This window comes from Rhineura floridana, chromosome 11, assembly GCF_030035675.1.
Source record: "Rhineura floridana isolate rRhiFlo1 chromosome 11, rRhiFlo1.hap2, whole genome shotgun sequence".
In the NCBI taxonomy this organism is placed as follows: domain Eukaryota; kingdom Metazoa; phylum Chordata; class Lepidosauria; order Squamata; family Rhineuridae; genus Rhineura; species Rhineura floridana.
Window position 1 is genome coordinate 40730062 of NC_084490.1, and position 22066 is coordinate 40752127.

The 22066-nt window shown below is 45.3% G+C and overlaps 1 protein-coding gene across 4 annotated transcripts; it reads right to left on the bottom strand.

Moving 5' to 3' along the window:
* Positions 1-718: 718 nt before the first annotated feature.
* On the bottom strand, positions 719-20777 carry G6PC3 (glucose-6-phosphatase catalytic subunit 3). 4 transcript variants are annotated; one of them, XM_061589987.1, is made up of 7 exons: positions 20606-20777; positions 19499-19729; positions 18694-18800; positions 10833-10923; positions 7747-7865; positions 5713-5854; positions 719-4728 (listed from the first exon to the last, which is right to left on the bottom strand). In XM_061589987.1, exons 1-7 carry the CDS (start codon positions 20725-20727, stop codon positions 4365-4367), a joined length of 1176 nt encoding a protein of 391 aa, XP_061445971.1. In that variant the 5' UTR covers positions 20728-20777; the 3' UTR covers positions 719-4364. The 4 variants fall into 4 exon arrangements, with proteins under 4 accessions (XP_061445971.1, XP_061445973.1, XP_061445974.1 ...); XM_061589989.1 differs by lacking the exon at positions 20606-20777 and adding an exon at positions 20488-20596; XM_061589990.1 differs by lacking the exon at positions 20606-20777 and adding an exon at positions 19991-20031.
* Between the last annotated feature and the right edge of the window lie 1289 nt (positions 20778-22066).

Below are 22066 nucleotides of genomic sequence, written 5' to 3' on the forward strand. Positions count from 1 at the left end.
CTATCCTATGAAAATGTAGGATATAGTCCTACTAGAGGAGAACCACATTAAAAAAAACTGAATAAGGAAAGCAAAAGGTTCACTAAAGAGTAGAATGCAAGTGGGACCTGCAACAAAATATTGCAAAGTAGAGTTCAGGATTCCAGCCAGCTATGCACTTTTCCAGGATACATTATTCCATTTTCCTCTTGTACATCAACCAGCAAGCATTATGGGACTGAGCTGTGTTGGGGTTTTTAATTGTACTTCTGCAAACTTTCTGAGTAATCTCAAGTCAGCCGATACCTTTCCCTTGTGCATGCCATTTTGGCTCTATGTAAGTATCCACATTTAGAGAATGAGTTTGCTGTTAATATGTAGTAACAGCCTTCCCCAGGCTAGTGCCCTACAGATGTTTTTAAAAGTCTACCAAACAGTTCAAGTGTGGGGGTTTTCACTGGTCTCCTATAATTTCCATAAGCCTTGTGTTTTTCACAGTTCTCACTAGTGGGCAGCCAGAGAAAGGGAAGGCAAAAGACAGTTTGAATGCTGTGGAACCGTCCTTACAAAAGCAGCTTCCTTTTTGATTAAAGACATCTAGATCCTGTGGCTCAATTAATGTGTTTTTAAAAAGGCTGGCAAGTCCCTTAGATTCTATTTCTCACTGTCTCTCAAAAGTGGCTACTGCAAGTGATTCACTTGAGGCAGACAAATGATGTGACAAGTTCTGAACACAAACTTGATTTTTATCATTTATTCTGATATCAATAGTTAGGTTATATTTTTTAAAAAACGAAACCTTTGGCAAAGACTGAAAGAAACAGAGGAAAACCTTAGACTAGGGATAGGGAACATCAGCTCCAGCTAGCATGGCCAATGGTCAGGGATGATGGGAACTGTAGCCCAGCCCCATTGGGAGGGCCACATGGTTCCCCATCCCTCCCTGAGGCAGTTTACTCTGTCAGGTAGCATGGCCTGTCCCTGGACCCATCATGCCAATGCAGTCACCATATCTAACACTGCTTGTTTCACTAGATTGCCAATTCATGCAGCTATGGCATTTTTAAAATGCTATTGCTGATATGGTTGGAAACACTGGCCATTGCTTGCAAAACATGGGTTGCCAATGACTTCTTTTAAAGCAACTGGGGTCTTTTTTAATATGCACAATCAAGATAATTAAGGAATATGGTGTCTAGGACTGAAGGAAGGCAAAGGCATAGCTGGCCAGCCTAAGAGGTTGTGTCAGTGTACTGGACCACAGACTACTTCCTGAGTAATGGAGCTAGGCAGAAAGCAGTGGGAGAAAGAGGTGGTCAATCATGTACAGAGATGGGGATCTTTCAACTCATGCCTGCCATCACTATTCCTCCATCCAGTATACAGCTTAGGCCCCTTTTAGGAACACTGGAATCTGACTTATATGTAGTCAGACCATTGGTCTATGTAGCTCAGTACTGTCTACACTGATTGGCAGCAGCGCTCCAGATTTTTCAGGCAGAAGTCTTTCCCCAGACCTACCTAGAAATGCCAGAGATTGAACTTGGAACCTTTTGCCTGCAGAATATTTGCTCAACCACTGTCCCACGGCCCTTCCTTTTCAGAGATGTCAGAAAATGGAAGGCGGTAGAGATTGGCATACTGGGATAACTACTTGAACAGTCAAAGCATACCCTCAAAACAAAGATGCTGCCACAATTCACTTGGGGATTTTTTTAAAAAAAAAAATCAGGTTATGCATTTTGAAAATTCAGTTTTAAGGGTTCTATGTACAAACAAGCTTACAATCTACAGCACAATACAATAAAATATATAATAATCCCCAGGAAAATCACAAATATTGACTGAAAATAATAAATATACAGGAGCAAAGCTCTCTGAAGGAGGGGCACGTGCGGTGAAAATATCTTGAAATGTCAGATCTTACATTTCTTACAAACAACGGAACCAAGCCATACTTTAGGGGAGGGATAGTGCCCTCCAGATGTTGCTCGATTACAACTCATAATCTGGCCAGACTGGATAGGACTGATGGAGCCCAACAACATCTGGAGGACACATTAGCTACCCCTGCTTTAGGAAAACCAAGGAGCCCCCCCCCAAATCCTAAGCACGTTTACATGGAAGCAAGCCTGTCAACTTCAACAAAACTTACTTCTATGGACATTTACTTACAACTTTAGGGTGTGTTCACACCACCTATTTTCCCTGAATATGTATTCAAAAGGGCTAATGCAGTCACATTAAATCCTGGTTGGCGTCATAGTGCCCCACTCCAATTTAGCAGCAGGAAAGTGGGTGTTTCTTTTCTTTTTAAAGGGGGCTCAGGGTCCCTATCATGACTGAGCAGCCACCATGAGACCATCAGAGCTGTTGCCTAGGTAGGGCTCCCTCTAATATATCTACTCAGTATGCTTATTTGTGAGTAGATTCATGGATGGCCTCTTAGGAATATAGGAAGCTGCCTTATACTGAATCAGACCATTGGTTCATCTAGCTCAGTATTGCCTACACTGACTGGCAGTGGCTCTCCAGGGTTATGGGGGGAATTTCTTATAGCTCTACCTGGAGATTGAACCTAGGACCTTCTGCATGCAAGCAGATGCTCTACCACTGAGCTACAGCCCTTTCCCTACCTCTTGAATCTGAACCCTCCCCCATTTAGTGGGGAAGGGCTCCACTTTATACAGCAGGCTAAATACCTCCTTCCCACTTGCAGTAAGCAGCCTGACACAAAGTGTGAAGCCTTTTCCTGGGAGCCTGTGGCCATCCACCTGTCGTTGGACTCCTGTTCCCAACAGCCCCCAGCCAGCATAGGCAATAGTTCAGGATGATGGGACTTGTAGACCTGCAACATCTGGAGGGATGCAGGCTTCTCACTCCTGGACCAGGAATCTACTCAGGCTGGACAGCTGCTTACTTTACTTGTATGCAGATCTACTGGGATCATAGAATCATTGAATAGCAAAGTTGGAAGGGGCCTATAAGGCCATCAAGTCCTACCCCCTGTTCAATGCAGGAATCCAAATCAAAGCATTCCCGACAGGTGGCTGTCCAGCTGCCTCTTGAATGCCTCCAGTGTCACCCACTACCTCTCTAGGTAATTGGTTCCATTGTCGTATGGCTCTAACATGGAGGTCTGCAGCCTGTCGTTTGAAGCAGCAAGCTGGATGGCTTCCCAGCCAGCAATTCCACACCCAGTGATATGCTCCAGCAACAGGGCAGAGCAGAACAGCAGGCTGGGAAAAGTTCTGGCCTTCCCTTTCTATGAATCCACCTACTCATAAACATCCTAAATTGGTGGGTTTATTCATGATTAAATTTCGTGCTACTCTTCCTACTGTATAACAGCTATTTCAGGTAGGTATGTGGGTATCTGGGCACACAAAAGTCGGAAATTCAACCCAACTCTGATATGAAGAGCTAGCACAATGAGAAGAGAAGCAAGAAGGGGACTGCTTACTGGAGGGTTGGTGGTATGTTTGGAAGAACTGGGAGCAAAATTGGGGAACCAAAGCCAGACAGCACCATCTTGGCTGAGCCAGAGCAAAAGAGCCTTTTACAGTGACCTTTCCAGTTGTGTGCCATTAGTGCTGAACTTGGGCACACAAGAAATGACAGCACCTTCCCCACAGCAGATGTCAGTTCACCAGTGTATATATCAACAGTGGCAGCAGGAGGGACTGTAGGAACATAGGAATCTGCTTTGTACAGAGTCGTTCCATCTAGCTCAGCATGATCTACACTGACTGGCAGCAGTACCCCAGGGTTTCAGACATGTCTTTCCCAGTCCTTTGTGGGGATGCCAGAGATTGAACTTGGGACCTTTTGCATGCAAAGCAAGTGCTCTTCCACTGAGCTTTGGCTCTTGAATGTTTGTGTATTTGTGGTTTTTCTGGTCAGATATTTGGAGGGCAGTTTGGAGAAGGGAGAACCCATCCAGCTTCTCTTCCTCCCTTTTCCTGATTGATCAGCTCTACCTGACCAGCTGAATGAATGTCTAACCTGCTCCCTAACAACCTCCAGCTCTGAACAGGTCACTGTGTCACAAAGCAACCAGTTCCAGCATCCCTTTTGGTTCTGGTTCTGAAACCTCAATACAAATAATAGCCCCTGTGTATGCCTGAGCACATGCCTGTTATAATTTAGCTGTATGGCAGGGGAGGACAGAGGGGATTCAAGGGGAGATGATGGAGTTTTTGGTAAGGCTGTTTAGACTCAGTTGGCCCAAGTGAACAGGCTCATTTTACTCTTGGAGGCAAAATACAAAATCTGCTCTGATGGAACAATCTCATCACACACCAAGAGAAATAAAGCCCCAAGGCAAAGCTAAGGATTGCTGTGGAGTTCCGTACCACAGAAGGACACATAGTCCTTTCCTCTAGCTAATCTTCTTTATGGGGTGGTGTCACACTGGAGGTCACAGTGTGAAATGCTTTGGGGAGCAGTGCAATCACAACCCACGGGAATATGGCATACTTGGCAAAAGTCAGCCCATACCATAGAGCCACAATCTGCGGTTGTGCTATGTCGCTGAGTAGGCGTAGGATGACAAGAGCCAGGATGGCACACCACACCCTCTGAGACCAGCCAGACCTCTCGCCTTTGAGCTGGGTGTAGTATGAGGATTGGAAAGCCAGCCCCAGTCCAAGGGCTGTGGCTGTATCACGGCACAGAGATGCAAAGGGCCGTGTGTCCATCCGGATCCACTCAAGACTGGCGCACCACTTGGTGGCAAGGCTGATTGACCTGGAGGAGAACAAAGAGGCATAAGTAGGTTAGGGGGAGCAACGACAGAAGGATATAAAATTATGCACAGCATGGAGAAAGTGGACAGGGAAACATTTTTCTCCCTCTCTCATAATACTAAAACTCAGGGCCATCCCGTGAAGCTGAAAGTTGGATGATTCAGGACAGACAAAAGAAAGTACTTTCTCACACAAGGCATAGTTAGATTATGGAATTTGCTCCTACAAAATGTAACAATGGCCACCAACGTGAATGGCTTTAAAAGAGGGTTAGATAAATTCACAGAGAATACGGCCATCTACAGCTACCATCAAGCATGATGACTATGTTCTGCCTCCACTGTCAGAGACCTCTGAACGGCAGTGGCTGGGAATCACAGGTGGGGAGAGTGCTGTTGCACCCAGGTTCCATTTGTTGGCTTGCCATAGGCATTTGGTTGGCCACTGCAAGAACAGATGGGCCATAAGCCTGATCCAGCAGTGCTCTTCTGACGATACTCACGTCAAGGAAGACAGTATCTGAGATAGAACTAAGAGATACCCTAAAATTTCTGAAGCCATAAAACTTGATATTGGTGGACAAATTTAATGACACTGCTGCTGTTTCCATTTTCAGAAGTCACTATAAACTGACATTTTCATGAGTATTGCTTTAAGTTGTGAACCTCCCTGACGTTTTGGGAAAAGTTTTTTTTTTTTAAAGACAGGACAATGAAGCTGTATGGGACATTTGAAAAAACCAGCTCGATGACCCTAAAATCCACCCCCTGCGAGCAGTGCTCTTCTTCCTAGCGAACTCACCACCTGTGTCCCCCCCACCCCGGCAATCTACAATACCAACGAGCTGAAAGATTAGTATGCACAGAAAATGTGTGGAATGCGGACTGCAGAAGGCTAACAGAATATAAGAGTCCCACAATCCCTGGGGAAAAAACACCCAGCCCCTACATTCCAGTGGTTTCTCTCCCTGGATGGAGGAACTAACCAACTGAGATCTATGCCGAGAGCAATCAACATCCAATAGGTCACGGTGGTGCTTAGCAAGAGAGACAGCGACGCCCACAGGTAGAAGCTGAGTTCCCTCTCCAGTGGGACCCGAGATTCTAGCAGCCAGCCCAGGATGACCCCTGGCAGAAAGAGACAGAGGTGAGAAAAGGGGGAAATGTCGCATGAGCCGCCACCGCTATGGCCAAGTTTTTCTCATTGCCCTTGGAGTCTAAGGCAGGAGCGGGCAGACTTTAGGCTTGCAAGGTCTACTTTGGTTTTCACTAGAACAGTGAAGACCACCAACCGGTGCCAGGTGCAGGTCAGTGGCTCAGGAAGGAGGGCAGAGAACTGAGAAGAAGGGGTGCACTTCTGAACAGGATTCCCCCCCCAGTACCAGAACTGGAGGTTGCACACAGATCCTGTCTCTCACACACATCCTGTTTTCTCTCAAGCTTTCTTGATTTCAGCAACTTAATTTAAGGGGGTGGGCAGCAGGAGGAAAGCTTTTTATTATCACTATTGCGAAACCATTGGGGAGTTGGAAGCCCTTCCAGGTCTACTGCAAATCACTCAGGGATCTACTGGTAGAGATCCCTGAGTTACCTTCTGCTCAACTAAAGGATCTGGCGTTTCTTCAATGGTCTCCGCACACCGCAAAGTAACCCCCAACCATGCAATTCCATTAGTAACTTCCATTAAGCAGCACAGTGGAATTTTTTCTACCACGTAAATACGTGCAGGATTGCAATGTTAACTCGGTCTGTACAACAAAGGAGGCCAGAAACTGCAGCCGCGCACAACCCCAGATGTGTGACCCTGCCACAGCTAACCACAAAAGCGTAAGGGTGTGAAATGATCTAACCGCTTTTGCTCTGGCAGTTTTGAAAACAGATAAATACAGTTTTTGTTGCAGGGATGCTGAGTTATTTATTTACTTCAAGCATCTGTACGCTGTTTTTCATCAAAGAAATTATCACAAAGGAGTTCCCAAAAAAATCAGAGCGGCATAAATCAAATAATGCAGGACTTAAAACAATAGATTGGAGGTGGCTAACCTGTGACCCTCCAAATGCTGTTGGACTACAGCTCTCATCAGCCCCAGCCAGCCAGTCAGGAATGGTGTTAATTTTCTTTATTGCTATACTTATATCCCACCTTTTCTCCAGGGACTTCAAGGTAGTGTACATGCTTCTCCACTTCCCTATTTCATTCTCACAAAAACTCTGTGAGGTAGGTTAGACTAAGAGATAGCGACTGACCCAAGGTTGCTCAGGCGGGCCCAAGTAGGGAGCTGAACCCTGATATCCCAAATCCTAGTATGGCACCTCCAACAAGTGCACCACATTGGCTCCCACTGCAATAGATAAACCATCATAAAATCCACAAAAATAAGGCGATACTACAGCATAGAAGAACTCCCATGGATCAGAGTAGGCTAACTACGTCTACCATAAGCCTGGGTGAATAAAAATGTCTTGAGTTGGAGACAGAAGCTTATCAGGGATGCAGCTCTCTGTGCCTCTAAAGGGGGGGGGAGTTCTAGACCCAGGGTGCCATAACCGAGAAGACCCTATCCTGCATCCCCACATAGAAAGTGGCACTCACGGGGGTGGAAAGACAGGAAGGGCCCCTTCCACCAATTTAAAAGCATGGGCAGGTTGGTTGTTGCAGAGGTACTCCATCAGATACCTAGTTCCTGAGTCTTTCTGTCTATGTGCTTAGAGTGGGCTACAGAAAGAAACAGTGAAGGGGTCTTGATGGCAGTTCAGCCAAGGATGCTTTACTTCACTGGCCCACCAAGGTCTAGGGAACTGGAGAGACTTGGGTTTAAATCATTTTGCAGTGCATTTCTGAGCCTTGCTCAGGAGAATGTCACTAGCATCTTCAATCTCAGGCTGAAACATCCCACTGTAGCATTCGTCATACATGTGCAATAAAAGATTCTTCTGTAAAGGAGGCTGGGATACCAAAGGATGCCTACCCATGGATAGCAGAAATGGCCACAGGCCACCAACAACCACAATGTACTCACCTGCCAAGATGCCGCCAAGGACTTGGTGGGGGAAATGAGCGAGGATGAAGATGCGTGACAGACCTACAGCCAGCAGCAGGAGGAGATAAGCCTTAAAGGGCATGGCCTTCACGAACCAGCTGTAGGGAACAGAAAAGGGGAGAGCAAAATTTTATTTATTTATTACATTTATATTCCTGCTTTTCTCCAAGGACCCCACAGTGGCATACATCATTCTCCCTCTCTTCATTTTTATCCTCACAACAACCTTGTGAAGTAGATTAGGCTGAGAGGCAGTGAATGGTCCAAGGTCACCAAGTGAGCTTCATGGCTGAGTGGGGATTTGAACCCTGGTCTCCTAGTCCAACTCTCTAACAACTATGCCGCGCTAGTTCCCCAGTGTGACACGGTAGCTTTAGTCAGCTGGTGGAAGGGTTGAGGGAAGGAGCTCTCCAGCCAAATCCAAAGAAGCCACCACTGCTCAGCCCTGGTGTCTGTTTCCAATGCATCCCTGGAATGTGGGAAGTATTAATCGCAAAGAAGGTGCCTTTGAGCAAGGGGTGGGGAACCTATACTCCTCAGCCAAATTTTATACAAATGTGAGGGTGGGGAGAGCTTGGAGGGAAAGGAGGAGGGCAGGATCCAAAACTGAGAGAGCGATGAAGGGAGGGAGGAACATTCAGACCTCTGGGAAAGAGGAAAAAGGGGGAGAAGCCAAAATGGACAGAGCAATGGAAGGAAAGGGGGGAGCAGCCCTCGGCAAGCAATCAGATTAGACCTCTGACAAGAGCAATCAGCCACCCCCACCCCCCATCCGCCTGCTGGATAGGAAGGGAGAAGGGAAGGAGATGGCTCCCCCTCCCCTTACTACAGTAGTGCTGGCTATGATTATCCATCACTTAAACAAAAAAAGCACATGGTTCTAGGGCTGAGTCCTGGCTCAAATTAATTCCCAGATGAGACTGATGTGATTATTCAACAGAAGATGTTGATTACAAGCTAAACATGTGCCATCAGTGTGATGTGGCTGCAAAAAAGGCAAATGCTATTTTAGGCTGCATTAACAGAAGTATATTTCCAAATTGCGTGAAGTACTAGTTCCCCTCTATTCGGCACTGGTTAGGCCTCATCTTGAGTACTGCATCCAGTTCTGGACACTGCACTTTAAGAAGGATGCAGACCAACTGGAACAGGTTCAGAGGAGGGCAACAAGGATCATCAGAGGACTGGAAACAAAGCCCTACGAGCATGTTTAGCCTTAAGAAGAGAAGACTGAGGGGAGATGTGATCGCACTCTCCACATACTTGAAACGTTGTCAGACAGAGAAGGGCTGGGATCTCTTCTCCATCATCCCAGAGTGCAACACATAAAATAATGTGCTCAAGTTACAGGAAGCCAGATTTTGGCTGAACATCAGGAAAAACCTCCTAACTGTTAGAGTGGGACAATAATGGAACCAATTACCAAGGGAGGTGGTGGGCTCTCCAGCGCTGAAGGCATTCAAGAGGCAGCTAGACAACCACCTGTCAGGTATGCTTTCACTTGGATTCCTACATAGAGCAGGGGTTGGACACAATGGCCTTCTAGGCCTCCTCCAGCTCTACTATTCTATGATTCTATGAAATAGTGTTTGCAGGGGTAGCACTACAGTTGGGGAATGGGAGAGGTGGTGGCTGCTGGATACTTCGATGGGAGACCAAGGAGCCCCTTGCCTTGCAGCAAATACTCTAGGTGTGACCTAATGCATGCCAAAAAGCATCTGTGGCCAGATGCCAAAGCACTGTGGAAGGGGAAGGCCAGAACAGGGATAGCCAAGTGGTGCCTTCCAGATGTTGGACCACCACTTCCATCATCCTTGACCATTAGCCATGCTGGCTGTGGCAGATGTGCGCTGTAGTTTACAGTGTCTGGAGGATGCTGTGTTGACTACCCCTGGGCTAGAGTACAGGAAAGGACTAAGTCTGGAAGACACAGGTTCAAATCCTCACTCAGTCATGAAGCTCCTTCAGTGACTGTGGGTTAGTCACTGTCTCTCAGTCTAACCTACCTCACAGGGCTGTTATGAAGTTAAAAGGGGGGGATACTATGTACGCCACCCTGAACTCCTTGGAGGAAGGACAAGATTAAAATGCTATAAAAAGAATAAAAAAAGAATAAAAGCAACATTCTCCCAGAAAACTTTACAGGGCCACCATCTACGTTTAAAGTCAGCATTTATCTGTTTGCAGGTGATGTTTCCATGCTTGCCATCATCACCTTCTATCCTATGCTCATCCTGAGGATGCAGAATTATATCCCTAACAGATGAGGAGTCACCTGGTGCCCTCCAGATGTTTGCTGGGTTCCACCTCCCATCAGCCCCAGCTAACTTTGCCAATGGTCAGGGATAATGGGAGTTGTAGTCCAATGACATCGGAGGGCATTATGTTGGCTACCTGTCAGCCCATGTCCTCTTTTCCCCAAAAGTCAGCTCATAAATTTACTGCTTTTTTAAATTTTGCCTGCCAACATAAAAAACAATATAATAGTGTAGTGTAGTGGTTAAAGTGTTGGATTACAACCTGGGAGACCTGGGTTCAAATCCCCACATAGCCATGAAGCTCACTGGGTGACCTTGGGCCAGTCACGGCCTCTCAGCCTCAGAAGAAGGCAATGGTAAAACCACCTCCGAATACCACTTACCATGAAAACCCTATTTGTAGGATCGCCATAAGTCGGAATCGACTTGAAGGCAGTCCATTTCCATTTTTCAAAGATGTACAAATTTAAACACTTAAAAACCATTTTCAATTTTATAAAATGAATAGGAGGCTATGCCTGGGGAGGTCCAGATTCAAAGCCCCACTCAGCCATGAAGCTCACTCACTGGATGACCTTCAATCAGTCACTCTTAGGATAAACCTACCTCACAGGGTTGTTGTGAAGATAAAGGAGGGGAGAATCATGTGTGCCGCCTTGAGCTCCTTGGAGAAAGGCGGAATAAAACAAACACGCACATTTTTAGTTACACATTTTATAAAATGGATTTGTTGTAAAATAAGAGGGGAAGGGAGACAGAGAGAGCGAGAGAACAGGGAATGTGAATGGCCAGGATATGGAGATGTACCTTCTGGAGTGCTGTGATATCCGTGTGGTTAGAGCAGTTACTACTGGCCATAGAGCTGCACCTGTGATCATGCAGTGGCCAGAGGGACTGCCTGTGAAAGTAAAGAGGACATTAGATGAGGGCTTTCTCTCTCTCTCTCTCTCTCTCTCTCTCTCAATCAGCATCCTTAAGAGAGGGCTTGGACTATAAGGCCTTTTGGTCTCTGCCAACTCTGTAATCCTGTGAAGAAGGCTGGACCTGCTTCTAAATTCAAGTCCCACTTCAGAGGACTGAGTGGACAGAGTCAAACACCCCCACCAAGAAACACCATTCACTGCATTCAGATTTCTGTTAACATAACATGAGCCCTGCTGGAACAGGCCAAAGGCCTGCCTGGTCCAGCATCCTGTTCTCACAGTGGCCAACCAATGCCTACAGGAAGCCCAAATGCAGGACATGAGTGCAGTAGCGCTCTCCCCACTTCTGATTCCCTGCAACTGGTATTCAGAGACCTCCGACATGGACATAGAATGTACTACCGGATGACAAAATCCTGCTCCATTAGGCATGTGTAGATGATTATAACAGCCACATATCCATTAAATAACTCCTTAATGAAAGTATTGTCTTACCAACCCCTCTCAGTGTTGATATTAGGGACCAAAATGGCCACCTAATTTTAATCAACACATTGGTGACATCAAATCAATGCTGGAATTAAAGAGGCATCAGAGGAGCCCAGGCTTTGTTACTTTTTCTGATGGCTTCCTCCGCTGAGCCTGTTTTCAGAAGGAAAAGGACTTGTGGGTTTCATTAAGGGCCCTTTCCTCCCATAATCTGAGCACTGTACCAAATCGCCACATTAAAAAGAATTTCCCCAACAGTTTCATATCGCCGCACAGCAGGGAGGGGGAACTTGTGGCCCTCCAGATGTTTGCTAGACCACAGCCCCCATCATCGCTGACTACTGGCCATGTTGGCTGGGGCTGATGGGAGTTGGGAGTGCTACAGCTTCTCACCCCTAATGCAGAACAACAGTGCACACAGCAGCAAACTTCTCTAGGACCCCCACGGAAGAGATCTCAGCCGGCAGAAGAACACTGAAATAGTTATCCCTTCCGGTGGCAATCAGTCAGAACACATTCATCCTGAAACCCCTCTCACACTGTCCTATTATTTGCCACCAGGTCCTCTGGATGAACAACCAACCAAAGTCCCACTGTGTCAAAAACACAGGTCAAAAAAGATCAGGAGCACAGTATTACCCCATGTTTTCACCAGTGGTGGTTTTGATGCTCAAGTCAGGTCAGCAACTAGAACAAGGAGGACTGAGGAATGAATGGCCATCCAGAAATACCTGAGACTGTGCAGTGTGCTGCTACCCTGCATGTTACAATGTAATCCAAGATGTGTTAGAGACCACGGCTGCATCTGCACCTTACATTTAAAGCACTATCATATCACAGTCATGGCTCCCCCGAAAGAATGTGGGAACTGTAGTTTGTTACAGCTGCTGAGAGTTGTTAGGAGACCCCTATTCCCCTTAGCGCTACCATTCCCAGAGAGGCTCAACAATCAGTCCCTCTTCCCAGGGAACTCTGGGAATTATCACTCTGCGAGGGGGAACAGGGGTCTCCTAATAATTCTCAGCATCTGTAACAAACTACAGTTCCCAGGATCCTTTGGGGGAAGTCATAACTGTTAAAGTAGTATAATTACACTTTAAATGCAAGGTGCAGATGTGACCCATGCGGGGTCATCTAGTGGCAAACACAATTTCTTTAGGAGGGGCTCAGTTGCTACTTTCTTAAATGGTCATGGTGGGAGCCATCCCACCTTCAAAGATGTGCAAATGGTGCTCGCCAACCCCCCTAAAAAGTCATAACCAAGGCACTGGATATCTACAACATTAAAGAGCACTCTTACAAATAAGTAAAGCACCAGTAGCTGCACTATTACTAACCTTCACCACTATCATCCCACACACACATGCCCCAAATCACCTGCCTGTTGTACCAAATACTCAGCTAGCAGCAGGAAGGTCTGCCTTGTTCACAGCTAACATGACACTGATCTGCATCACACCCCGGCGATGGATTCCGCAGGCTGCAAACTCATCATTAGACACACACCCCTCCCAGGACCCCATTGTTTCTGGCAAATGGGGAAAGCAGTATATCAAAAGAAAGAAAAGCTGGATGAATTTCAAGGGATTTGAAAGTACTTTCTAGAAATGCAGGGGAAATGTTTAATTTTGGTGGCAGATGTCAGAAATAATGCTGCAGTGTTATTTAGAGAAAAGAAGGGGAAGGGAAGGTAACCCCTGGGGAGCTCCTGTCTGTAGTATACAGAATATATTCACTCCCCATGGTATATGTTTTTGATAATAAGCCTTTGAGAAAGACCCAGTAACTTTGTTTCTCAACCATGTCTTGTATATTTTAGGTGATTTTATCAACTATAGTGAAAACGTGGAAAAAGGAAAAGGAAGTATCTTTCATTAACTTCCTCTGAAGAAATTGCAGGTGACACACACACACCCTCTTCTTCCTCACTGGGCAGAGCAATCCAAAATGGGAAAATCCACAAGGGGGTAGATACATTGGCGATCCACCTGCGCATATTCCACTGTAAAGCCCATTTGGTGATAGGTAGGAGGGGGCAGTGATGGGAAAAGGAAAAAGATTACAGTAGAAGTTTGCCCGCCTCACTCTGTGGGCAGAAGGATGTGGTTCTGATAGCATACAGATTTTCTGCTGGGCTCCCCTCTGCCGTGCGTGTGTGATCCTGCCTCGTGCTTTACTGCAGGGGTGGGGAATGTTTTTCAGCCCAAAGGCTGCATTTCCTTGTAGGTGACCTTTTGGGGGCCACATGCCAAGGCAAAAGGAGGGATGGCTACAGGCAAGAGTGGGCAGAGCAATAGATATTGTGCAGGAAGGCTATATTCCAGCCACACAAAATACAGTTTTCTATGTACATACCCCTCTCACACCTCTCTCTATTCTCCATCTAGGCAAGAAAGAGGCACTATCACAGTTCAAGACCACATTGCAGCCAGGCAAAAGTACTTGGGAAGGGTGAGGAGCAGGGCCAGTAAGAGGTGCGGCCTGGGGAGAGGACATTGCCAAGACGGGGGTGGTGTTGGATAAATAAGCCTGGTGGGCATCATTCAGTCCCTGTGCTTGAGGTTCCTGACCCCTGCTCTACTGGCAGTTGGCATGAGTGAACAAATGACAGGACATCTTGAAACACAACACATAATTACCAGAAGACGTTATGATGAACACAAATCTAGGTGATTTTAGAAAAGGTTCGGACAAATTCCTGAAGGGTATCATTCAACGGATACCTCAGAACCATTTATTCTGGAGCACTTTGCCGTTACAACGGAGCAAATCAAACACAGGACATCCACAGTAACCTTTACAAAGCATCAAAACAGCCTGGAACAGTCAGCCTGTTGACTTTCAACCACTCACGCTGCCTCGTGAAACCGACAAAAGTACAACCATTTGCTTACCTCAAAAGAGCGCCAAGATTATTAGCCGAGTACACAAACACACAGCACCATTATACGTCATAGGTTTATCTTTCCGACAGATGTAGCATTCGATCTTCTTTACCACAGGCCCAAATTTCATTTTGCCAAAAGAGCTGGCCAACTATTTCTGTCCCACCTCCGTAAGTAAGGGGGCATATGCTTTTTAAAATTTTATTTTTGAATGTTCCAACCATTCAACTCTGTTCAGACCACAAGGACATAAATCTTTATTCATATTGGGCCCAACTGAGCTATCCCTCAAGGGCCTCTTTTTAGCTTACTTTTTTTATAAGCTCTTTTTTGCTTATTTAGTTATAACATTTTTCTCTCACCGTTCTTCTAAAGCAGGGATGGGGAACTGGTGGCCCGCCAAATGTGGTTGGGACTACAGTCATGGTCATCAACCCTGACCATTGGCCATGCTGGCTAGGTCTGATGGGAGTTGGCCCAACAACATCCCTGTTCTAAACAGCTCATGGTGGCATTCAAGTTCCACCTCTCCTCCATTTTGTCTGCATAAGAACTGTGTGAGATGGAGCTCAACCCATATTTCTAAACTGCGATTTGGCAGCATTGAGCTTAACTGTTCTTCTGCCAAACACAACAGAGAAGCCAACTTGATTTAGCATTTCAGGCACACTTCTCAGCCAACCAGGCCTAGACAGCTTAACACAGTTAATTGGGATGGCTCCAAGAAGCAGAGTTTGAGGAGCTGAGAAGAATTCTCCAATGATTTTTTTAAAAACACAGCTAATAATTTAGGGCCTGAATGCAGGTTTTGGAAAGAAATCAAACCTGTCTCTGCTTGGATGTGCAAAGCTAGTAAACTAGGGGGCAGAAAGGGTTATATTCAAGTAAGTTCTATTCAGAGTAGACCCGCGGGAATTAATAAACCTAAATTAGCTATGTCCAGTAATTTCAGTGGATCTAATCTGAGGCCACATTATACAATTATTCCACTAAACAGTCATAGCTTCCCCCAAAGAATGCTGGGAAGTGTAGTTTCTGAATGGTGCTGAGAACTGTTAGGAGAATCCCTATTCCCCTCACAGAGTTACAACTGCCAGAGTGGTTTAACAGTGAGTCTCTCTTCCCAGAAAACTCTGGGAATTGTAGCTCTGTGAACAGGACTGTCCTAACAACTCTCAGCACCCTTCACAAACAAGTTCTCAGGATTCTTTTGGGAAAATCATGACTGTTTAAAGTGGAATAATGTATGGTGTGAATGTGACCTAAGTATAACTAACACTGAATACATGGCCTTCAAAGCAATTTATTTTGTGGAATCCTAACTTCCACTATATAACTTAATCCCTATGTCTCTGAACCACAAAATAGGAGTACCAGCACTTTGTCAGGGAAAAGAAATCTTTACTGCTGGGAGAATCATACTGTTGGAGGTCATCTAGTCCAACCCCCTGCTCAGTGTAGGATCTTGTAAACTACAGCATCCCTGACAGCTGGCTGTCTAGCTTCTGCTTAAATGTCTCCAGCAAAGGGACAGCCCACCACCCCATGAGACAGTTTGTTCCACTGTCGAACAGCTTTTCATGTTAGGATGTTTGTCCTAACGTTCAACCAAAATTTAGCTGTGCCTTCTGGAGCAACAGCAGTCTAACTCAAGTCTGCTCCATCTTCTGCATTAGAGTTTCCAGCTACTTAAAGAACTACTTGGCCCAGGGTATGGTCTGAAGGCTCATGAGAGTACCACATTCCTGAAGCTAAGCAGATCTAGGTTTCGTCAGTACCAGGACAGAAGTCCACCTGGGAACTACATGTATGCTGCCTTGGGTTTCCTGATGAAAGAAAGGCAGGATATAAATGTAAGAAAATAAATAAGAGAGCTACCATGCCTCCTCTTAATATTCTCCTCCCATGTCTAAACCATTCTTTCAACTGTTCCTCATAGGACTCCAGATTCGTTTTTAAAAACTATTTATTTAATTAAAAAAATTTTTGAACCAACAGTACATCATGTGTTAAATTATACTTTCAGATTTGACAGAGGTGATTAAAAAGGATGTCTTTATAAACCTTTTCTCTTCTTCATTCCATGGGTTGCACCGTTGTGAACCATGGATTGAGGAAGGTGTTAAGGGTCTGATTTCCAGACTCCTTATCATCCTAGGACTCCTCCACTGGACATATGCCAACCTGTCAATGGTCTTCTTAAAATGTGCCACATGGAACCAGACACAGCACCATGCTGCCACGCTGTTTATTCCATATGCCTCAATTGTTCCCATTTACCAGGACAATCCCCATTGTTTGGTACCTGTCCCTGAAAAATAACTGTCCCTATTTTTGCTTCCCTGAGATGCCTTATTAAACATCTATTAAACATCTGCTTGCACCAGCTGCTAGACTCAGGGCTCACCAACACTGTGCCCATGGGTCCCATGTGCCTTCTATGGCACTTTCAAAAGGTCTCAGTAAATATCCCCTTAAAAATTTGCAGTGCACAACTTACCGCTCAGTTCCTGTTTGCACTGCCTCAGTCTTTTTTTACATTACATTAAATATGCCCCTTAAACATGCCCCATTTCATTGGATGACAGGACTGGACCCCTGACCTATCATCCATTCTTAACAGAGGAGAAGTGCAAAAAACATATCTCTGTGAGTGAGTGGGGCAATGGCTGATGTTGCTGTCTTTCCCCCCAAAGATGGGGCTGCTAACTGGGGCCGGGGGGGGGGTAGATTCCCACACCATTTTTGTGCTTTTCTCTTTTTTCCCTGCTCTTTCAGAGGTGGCAGCCATTTTCTGTTATGCCATGAACCTGCAGCAGCCATTTTGCGAATGGCACTGACAGCACCTTCTCTAAATTCCAAAATGTGCTCACTGGTCCAAAAAGGTGGGTGACCATTAGCTGCTAAATAAATAAATAGAGCTGTCATTCTTCAGAAATCAGTTCTCTCCCATCTAAGAGTTAATTTTTTTTAACTTGGGGTCACATACCAGTCAATGTTTGCACACGAACACTAAAGGCACATCCACACCATACATTTAAAGCACTCTTATACCACTTTAGCAGTTATGGCTTCCCCCAAAGAATCCTGGGAGCTATTTTTTGTTTAGGGTGCTGGGAACTGGAGTGCTGTCAGGGGTTTTCTAACAACTCACCGCACCCTTAACAAACCACAGTTCTCAGGATTCTTTGGGGGAAGCCACAATTGTTTAAAGAGGTATAAGAGTTCTTTAAATTGGTAGTATAGATGTGGATGTGATCTCAGGCTTGCCAGCCTATACATACTTAATTGAGAGTAAGCCCTACTGAACTCAGTAGGGCTTCTGAACAGACAACATGTAAAGGATTGACTGCAAGGCATCATGCGGAGTGCTGTGGTATATCTTTTGAGCTGCTGATAACATTGCAGGACAATTTATAATTTTTCCCTATGATATCAGTTTAACCCAAACTAGCAAGGCTAATGGTCAGGGGTGATGGGAACTGAAGTTCAACAACTCCAGGTTCCTTGTTCCTTGTGCAGACAATATTTAGCTACATGGACCAATGCCTGATATGACATCAGGCAGATTTCTAGGTTGCCTGTACCATTTATTACCAGATGACTGAGACAAATGACATGGGAGGGCTATCGCCAGTGCTTGTCCCAGATTTTAGGGGGGCTTGGGCAAGATGTTCTCACTGCTCCCCCTTCTTGAGTGGGCCTTCCACCTCCTCTTCACTACCACCACTGCTTATTTGCTTACCTTTCCCTCTGGGTCCAACTGGCACCATCTCCCAGAGACAGAGAGTACAGGGCACAGGGAGGTCACTTGCAGGGGACAGCAAGGAGGGGGAACAACAGGGTCAGGAGGCTCCATGTATTAGTAATGGCCCCCTAACTGGGACATGGGCCTCAGCACATGCCTGACAACGCCAACCCTGACCCTCATCACTATCATACCCTGCTTGTGGTCTTTCAGAGGCATCTGCCTGGCTACTGATGAACGGAAGTGTGCTGGTTGGTTCTCTATTTCAACCTTTCCCAATGTTTGGGTCCCCGGATGTTGCTGGACTACTTTTCCCATAATTCCTGAATATATGCTGGCTGGGGCTGATAGGAGTTGTAGTCCAGCAACACCCGGGGACTCAAAGGTTGGTAAAGGCTGCTGTTTCAACTTTTCATATGTCCCATGACAGCATGTGAACAAATCCAAAATTGCTATCTCAGAATAATGGATTGCATTAGGAGGTTCTGATTAGTTTGTGGAACACATGGCTGTGTCTCCAAAGTGACCGCCACAGTTAAGGAATTAACTGGGCTGCCCCACCCATTCAAGCACCACAAAGCCCAGATGGACAGATGTTTTGACCCTTATCTTGAGTTACTAACCTGGTCCTGTTTCACAAGTTACAGGGAACTGGTGGAGAGCAACTTCCCCCTTCTTGGAAAATCCAGACTCAAAGATCCACCAGAAGGGCCGTTCACCAAATAAAAACCTTGGGAAAGGAAGGGGGAGAATAAAATAGAGAATAATTGATCTGATGCTTTATGACTTCCTGGAGCTTTAAGTTTATTTGATATTTCACCTGCCGTTTTTTACTTTCGACAGCTACTTTTTACTGTTTATGCCAGCCTTCCCCAACCTGGCGTCCTCCAGATGTTTTGGGCTACAACTCCTATCAGCCCCACCGTTATTTATTTGACTTCTGGGGGAAGTCATGACTGTTTAAAGTGTTATAATAGTGCTTTAAATGAATAGGGCAGAGGGCCCCCAAAACTATGAAAGATATTGCTGTCTGGGATTATGCTGCTGCATTGGGTGAAGAAGCCCCTTCCCCCAAAGAGTATGTCAACTGGCACTGGGCTGGTGCTCAGCAGTTATTTCTGATATTTTTAATTATTAGGAGTTCGGATTGAATTGGATTAATTGTTTACTGAATTTGTTGGGTTTTGCCTCATTTATATGCAAACTGTACTTTTAAATATGATTATATCAACAGAAATGTTTGCCAGTTTTTAATGCTATTGTTCTTGTGAGCCACTTTGAACTTAACCTCATTGGAGGAAAAATGGAATACAAACTTTAAATCAAATCAAACCAAGCGGCTGAGTCCCAAGGTTTACAGACATACAGGCCGCAAACCCAGGCCAAACCTGCAATGCTGCTTTATGACAGTTGCTTTGTTTTCCTCACCATTTAGAGACTAAGTTGAGCCATTCAGAGATTAAGCCCAGCCAAAGTACTTTTATGCCAACCTTCTGGTCCAGCAGGAAATAAGCGAGAGGGAAATAAATGATAAAGACACATTTTGGGTCACCCAAAAAGGTCACCCAAAGCCAAAACTCCTGCAGCCCAGGCAGACCAGTCTGAAGCATCTCTGCAAACCAGACTCCACTGGTGTAGAATACATCCATGGTGGTGAAGCTGAAAAGGATAGGGAAAAGGGTTAGGATGTAAGATAAAGGCTGATGACTTTATGCTGCAAATGCCAAAAGGTTTTAACACCAAGAGGTTTTAAACCAGTTTAGTGGCCTCTGATTCTCCCAAAATACCTTGGGATCTGGGGGTTAGCAATCTGACAATACGATAAATGTGCGCAGGGGAAATCCCACTCCATTCACATGCATTCTCAGAGGAAGAAGGACACTCAAATTGTCTCTACTTCAGGTAGGTCGGTATCATTACCCTCATATTGCAGATGAGGGAAGGAGGCTGAGGCTTGCCCCTAAAGCAACATCGCCAGTTCATGGCAGCAGCAAGATTCAAACCAGAGACTTCCGGTTCCGTTTAGAATCTTAGTAGCCTTTTACTGCGACTTTCCGCAAGGGTCCCTGGATATAGTAACGTGGCAATGGCGAGGATTCTGCATTAACGACCCCTAGCCTCCTTGCAGAACTACAATTCCCAAGACTCCTAGGAAGAATCTACTAGTAGGACGTAAAATACTCTCAAGGGGCGCCAGGAGTCACATTTGCTATAAACTTAACATGACTATTGTTCTGGAATATTTTCCCATAGAGTCCGGGACCATGATGTTAGGGAATATTCACATGATTGATTGATTGAATGAATGTATGCCTCATTATCTCCCGGGGACGCGGAACTGCTTCCCCTAAAAGAATTCATTTGTAACCATTTTAGAACGAAACTAGAGCAATGGAATGGGAGTTATAGCCACCTACTCTTTCTCACTGCTTTTCCTTCTCCTCCAGTATGCTTTCCCACTTCCTTTTCTGAGCTTTCGGCTTTGCCCCTTCCCACCGTAGCCCTTTCCAGTCACTCCACGCTCACTCCTGTTACCTGCAATTGCCGGAATCAGCTTGCTCACGACATTGAACCGATAAACTACGTTTACCAGAAACCTTAGCGGTATCGGGAACCGGCCGGTATCCGGCTTGATTACCGGGCGGAGTAAGGGACATTCCTTTGAAATCACGTTATCCACGCAAGGGTTAGGTGTTTCTATGATTTATATATAATTATAGATTAATATAATTATAGATTATATATAATAAACCAGCTTAAATTCAACTGGAGAATTTAAGACACATTCGCTTCACAGTTAAGCCAGGAGTGTACATTTGAGACAGCTGGTGTGCATGTGCAAATGACATCTCCATGAATAGTTCTGGGGGAGTTGCATGGACCGGGAAACCAAGCAGGTAATGTGCATCAGATGTGAACATCCCCACCGCCTCTCTGAAGTGGGCCGCAGCATGCAAAAGCGACTTGAAACGGGAGTGGGGAATGACTTCACTGCATTTTAAGCTGCTAATGTGTAGATGCCCATAGAGTAAATCCATTGAAATAAGTGAATATAACCTCATTAATTTCAGAGGGTGAGTATGATGGGTTACTTGGCTCTCCCCCAGATGCCACAGTCCTATTGTCATCAGGAGTGGCACTGTGTTGAAACCTGTCCTCCAATTTCTCAAAAAGTTTATTCTCCTGTGAAAGGAAATTCTGTTTTTCTCCTGCATTCTCAGAGCACTTTCAAATTTAGTTCAATTTTTTCAGAATGTTGGTGGCGTGGGTGCAGGCCTGAGCTTACTTTATCTTTGCAAGATTGCTGTGGGTAATGTGTTTTTCTTTCCACTAAACTTTGTGTGCAGAACCTTTGGCCCTCCTGAAGTTGTTGGACTACAATTCCCATTAGCCCCAACAAGCCTGGTGAATGGCCAGGGATGATGGGAGTTGTAGTTCAGCAGCATCTTGTGGGCCAAATGTTCCCCACTGAACATTTCTTCAGCACCCTGCAGCCTCCCCAGCTGTCTGTGCTTCCTGATCTGAAAGCCAGTGGGAGGAGTCACCTCATAATGTCTTATGAGCTTATAAGTTTGCTATCTGGGAAGAAAAGTTGCAGTACCACAAGAATAGATATGAAAGCACTAGGAAAATGTTGTTTCCCTATAACAAATGTGCTGGCTGTGGTGAAATGTTTAGCTTTACTAATCACAGACTATCAAGTGTACATTTATTGTGTAATAACCCAATTATCTCAAAAAGCCGTAAGTGAGCTCAAGAGTGAGAATCCAGTTCCTACTTCAGTGTTCCCTGGATTGCCTAAAGATAACCCTGAAGAACAGAGTACACTCATCTCAGTGCAATCCTATGTATTTCAGAAATACAGCGCAGAGGTCAATGGGTGTTATTCCAATTAGTGCTGTGCTAAAAATGTGGTCTATGTTTGCCAGACCCACCAATTAACGAGAAAATAATTTGCATTCAAAAATTATCAAAGGAGAGAAAATTGGTTGCTGA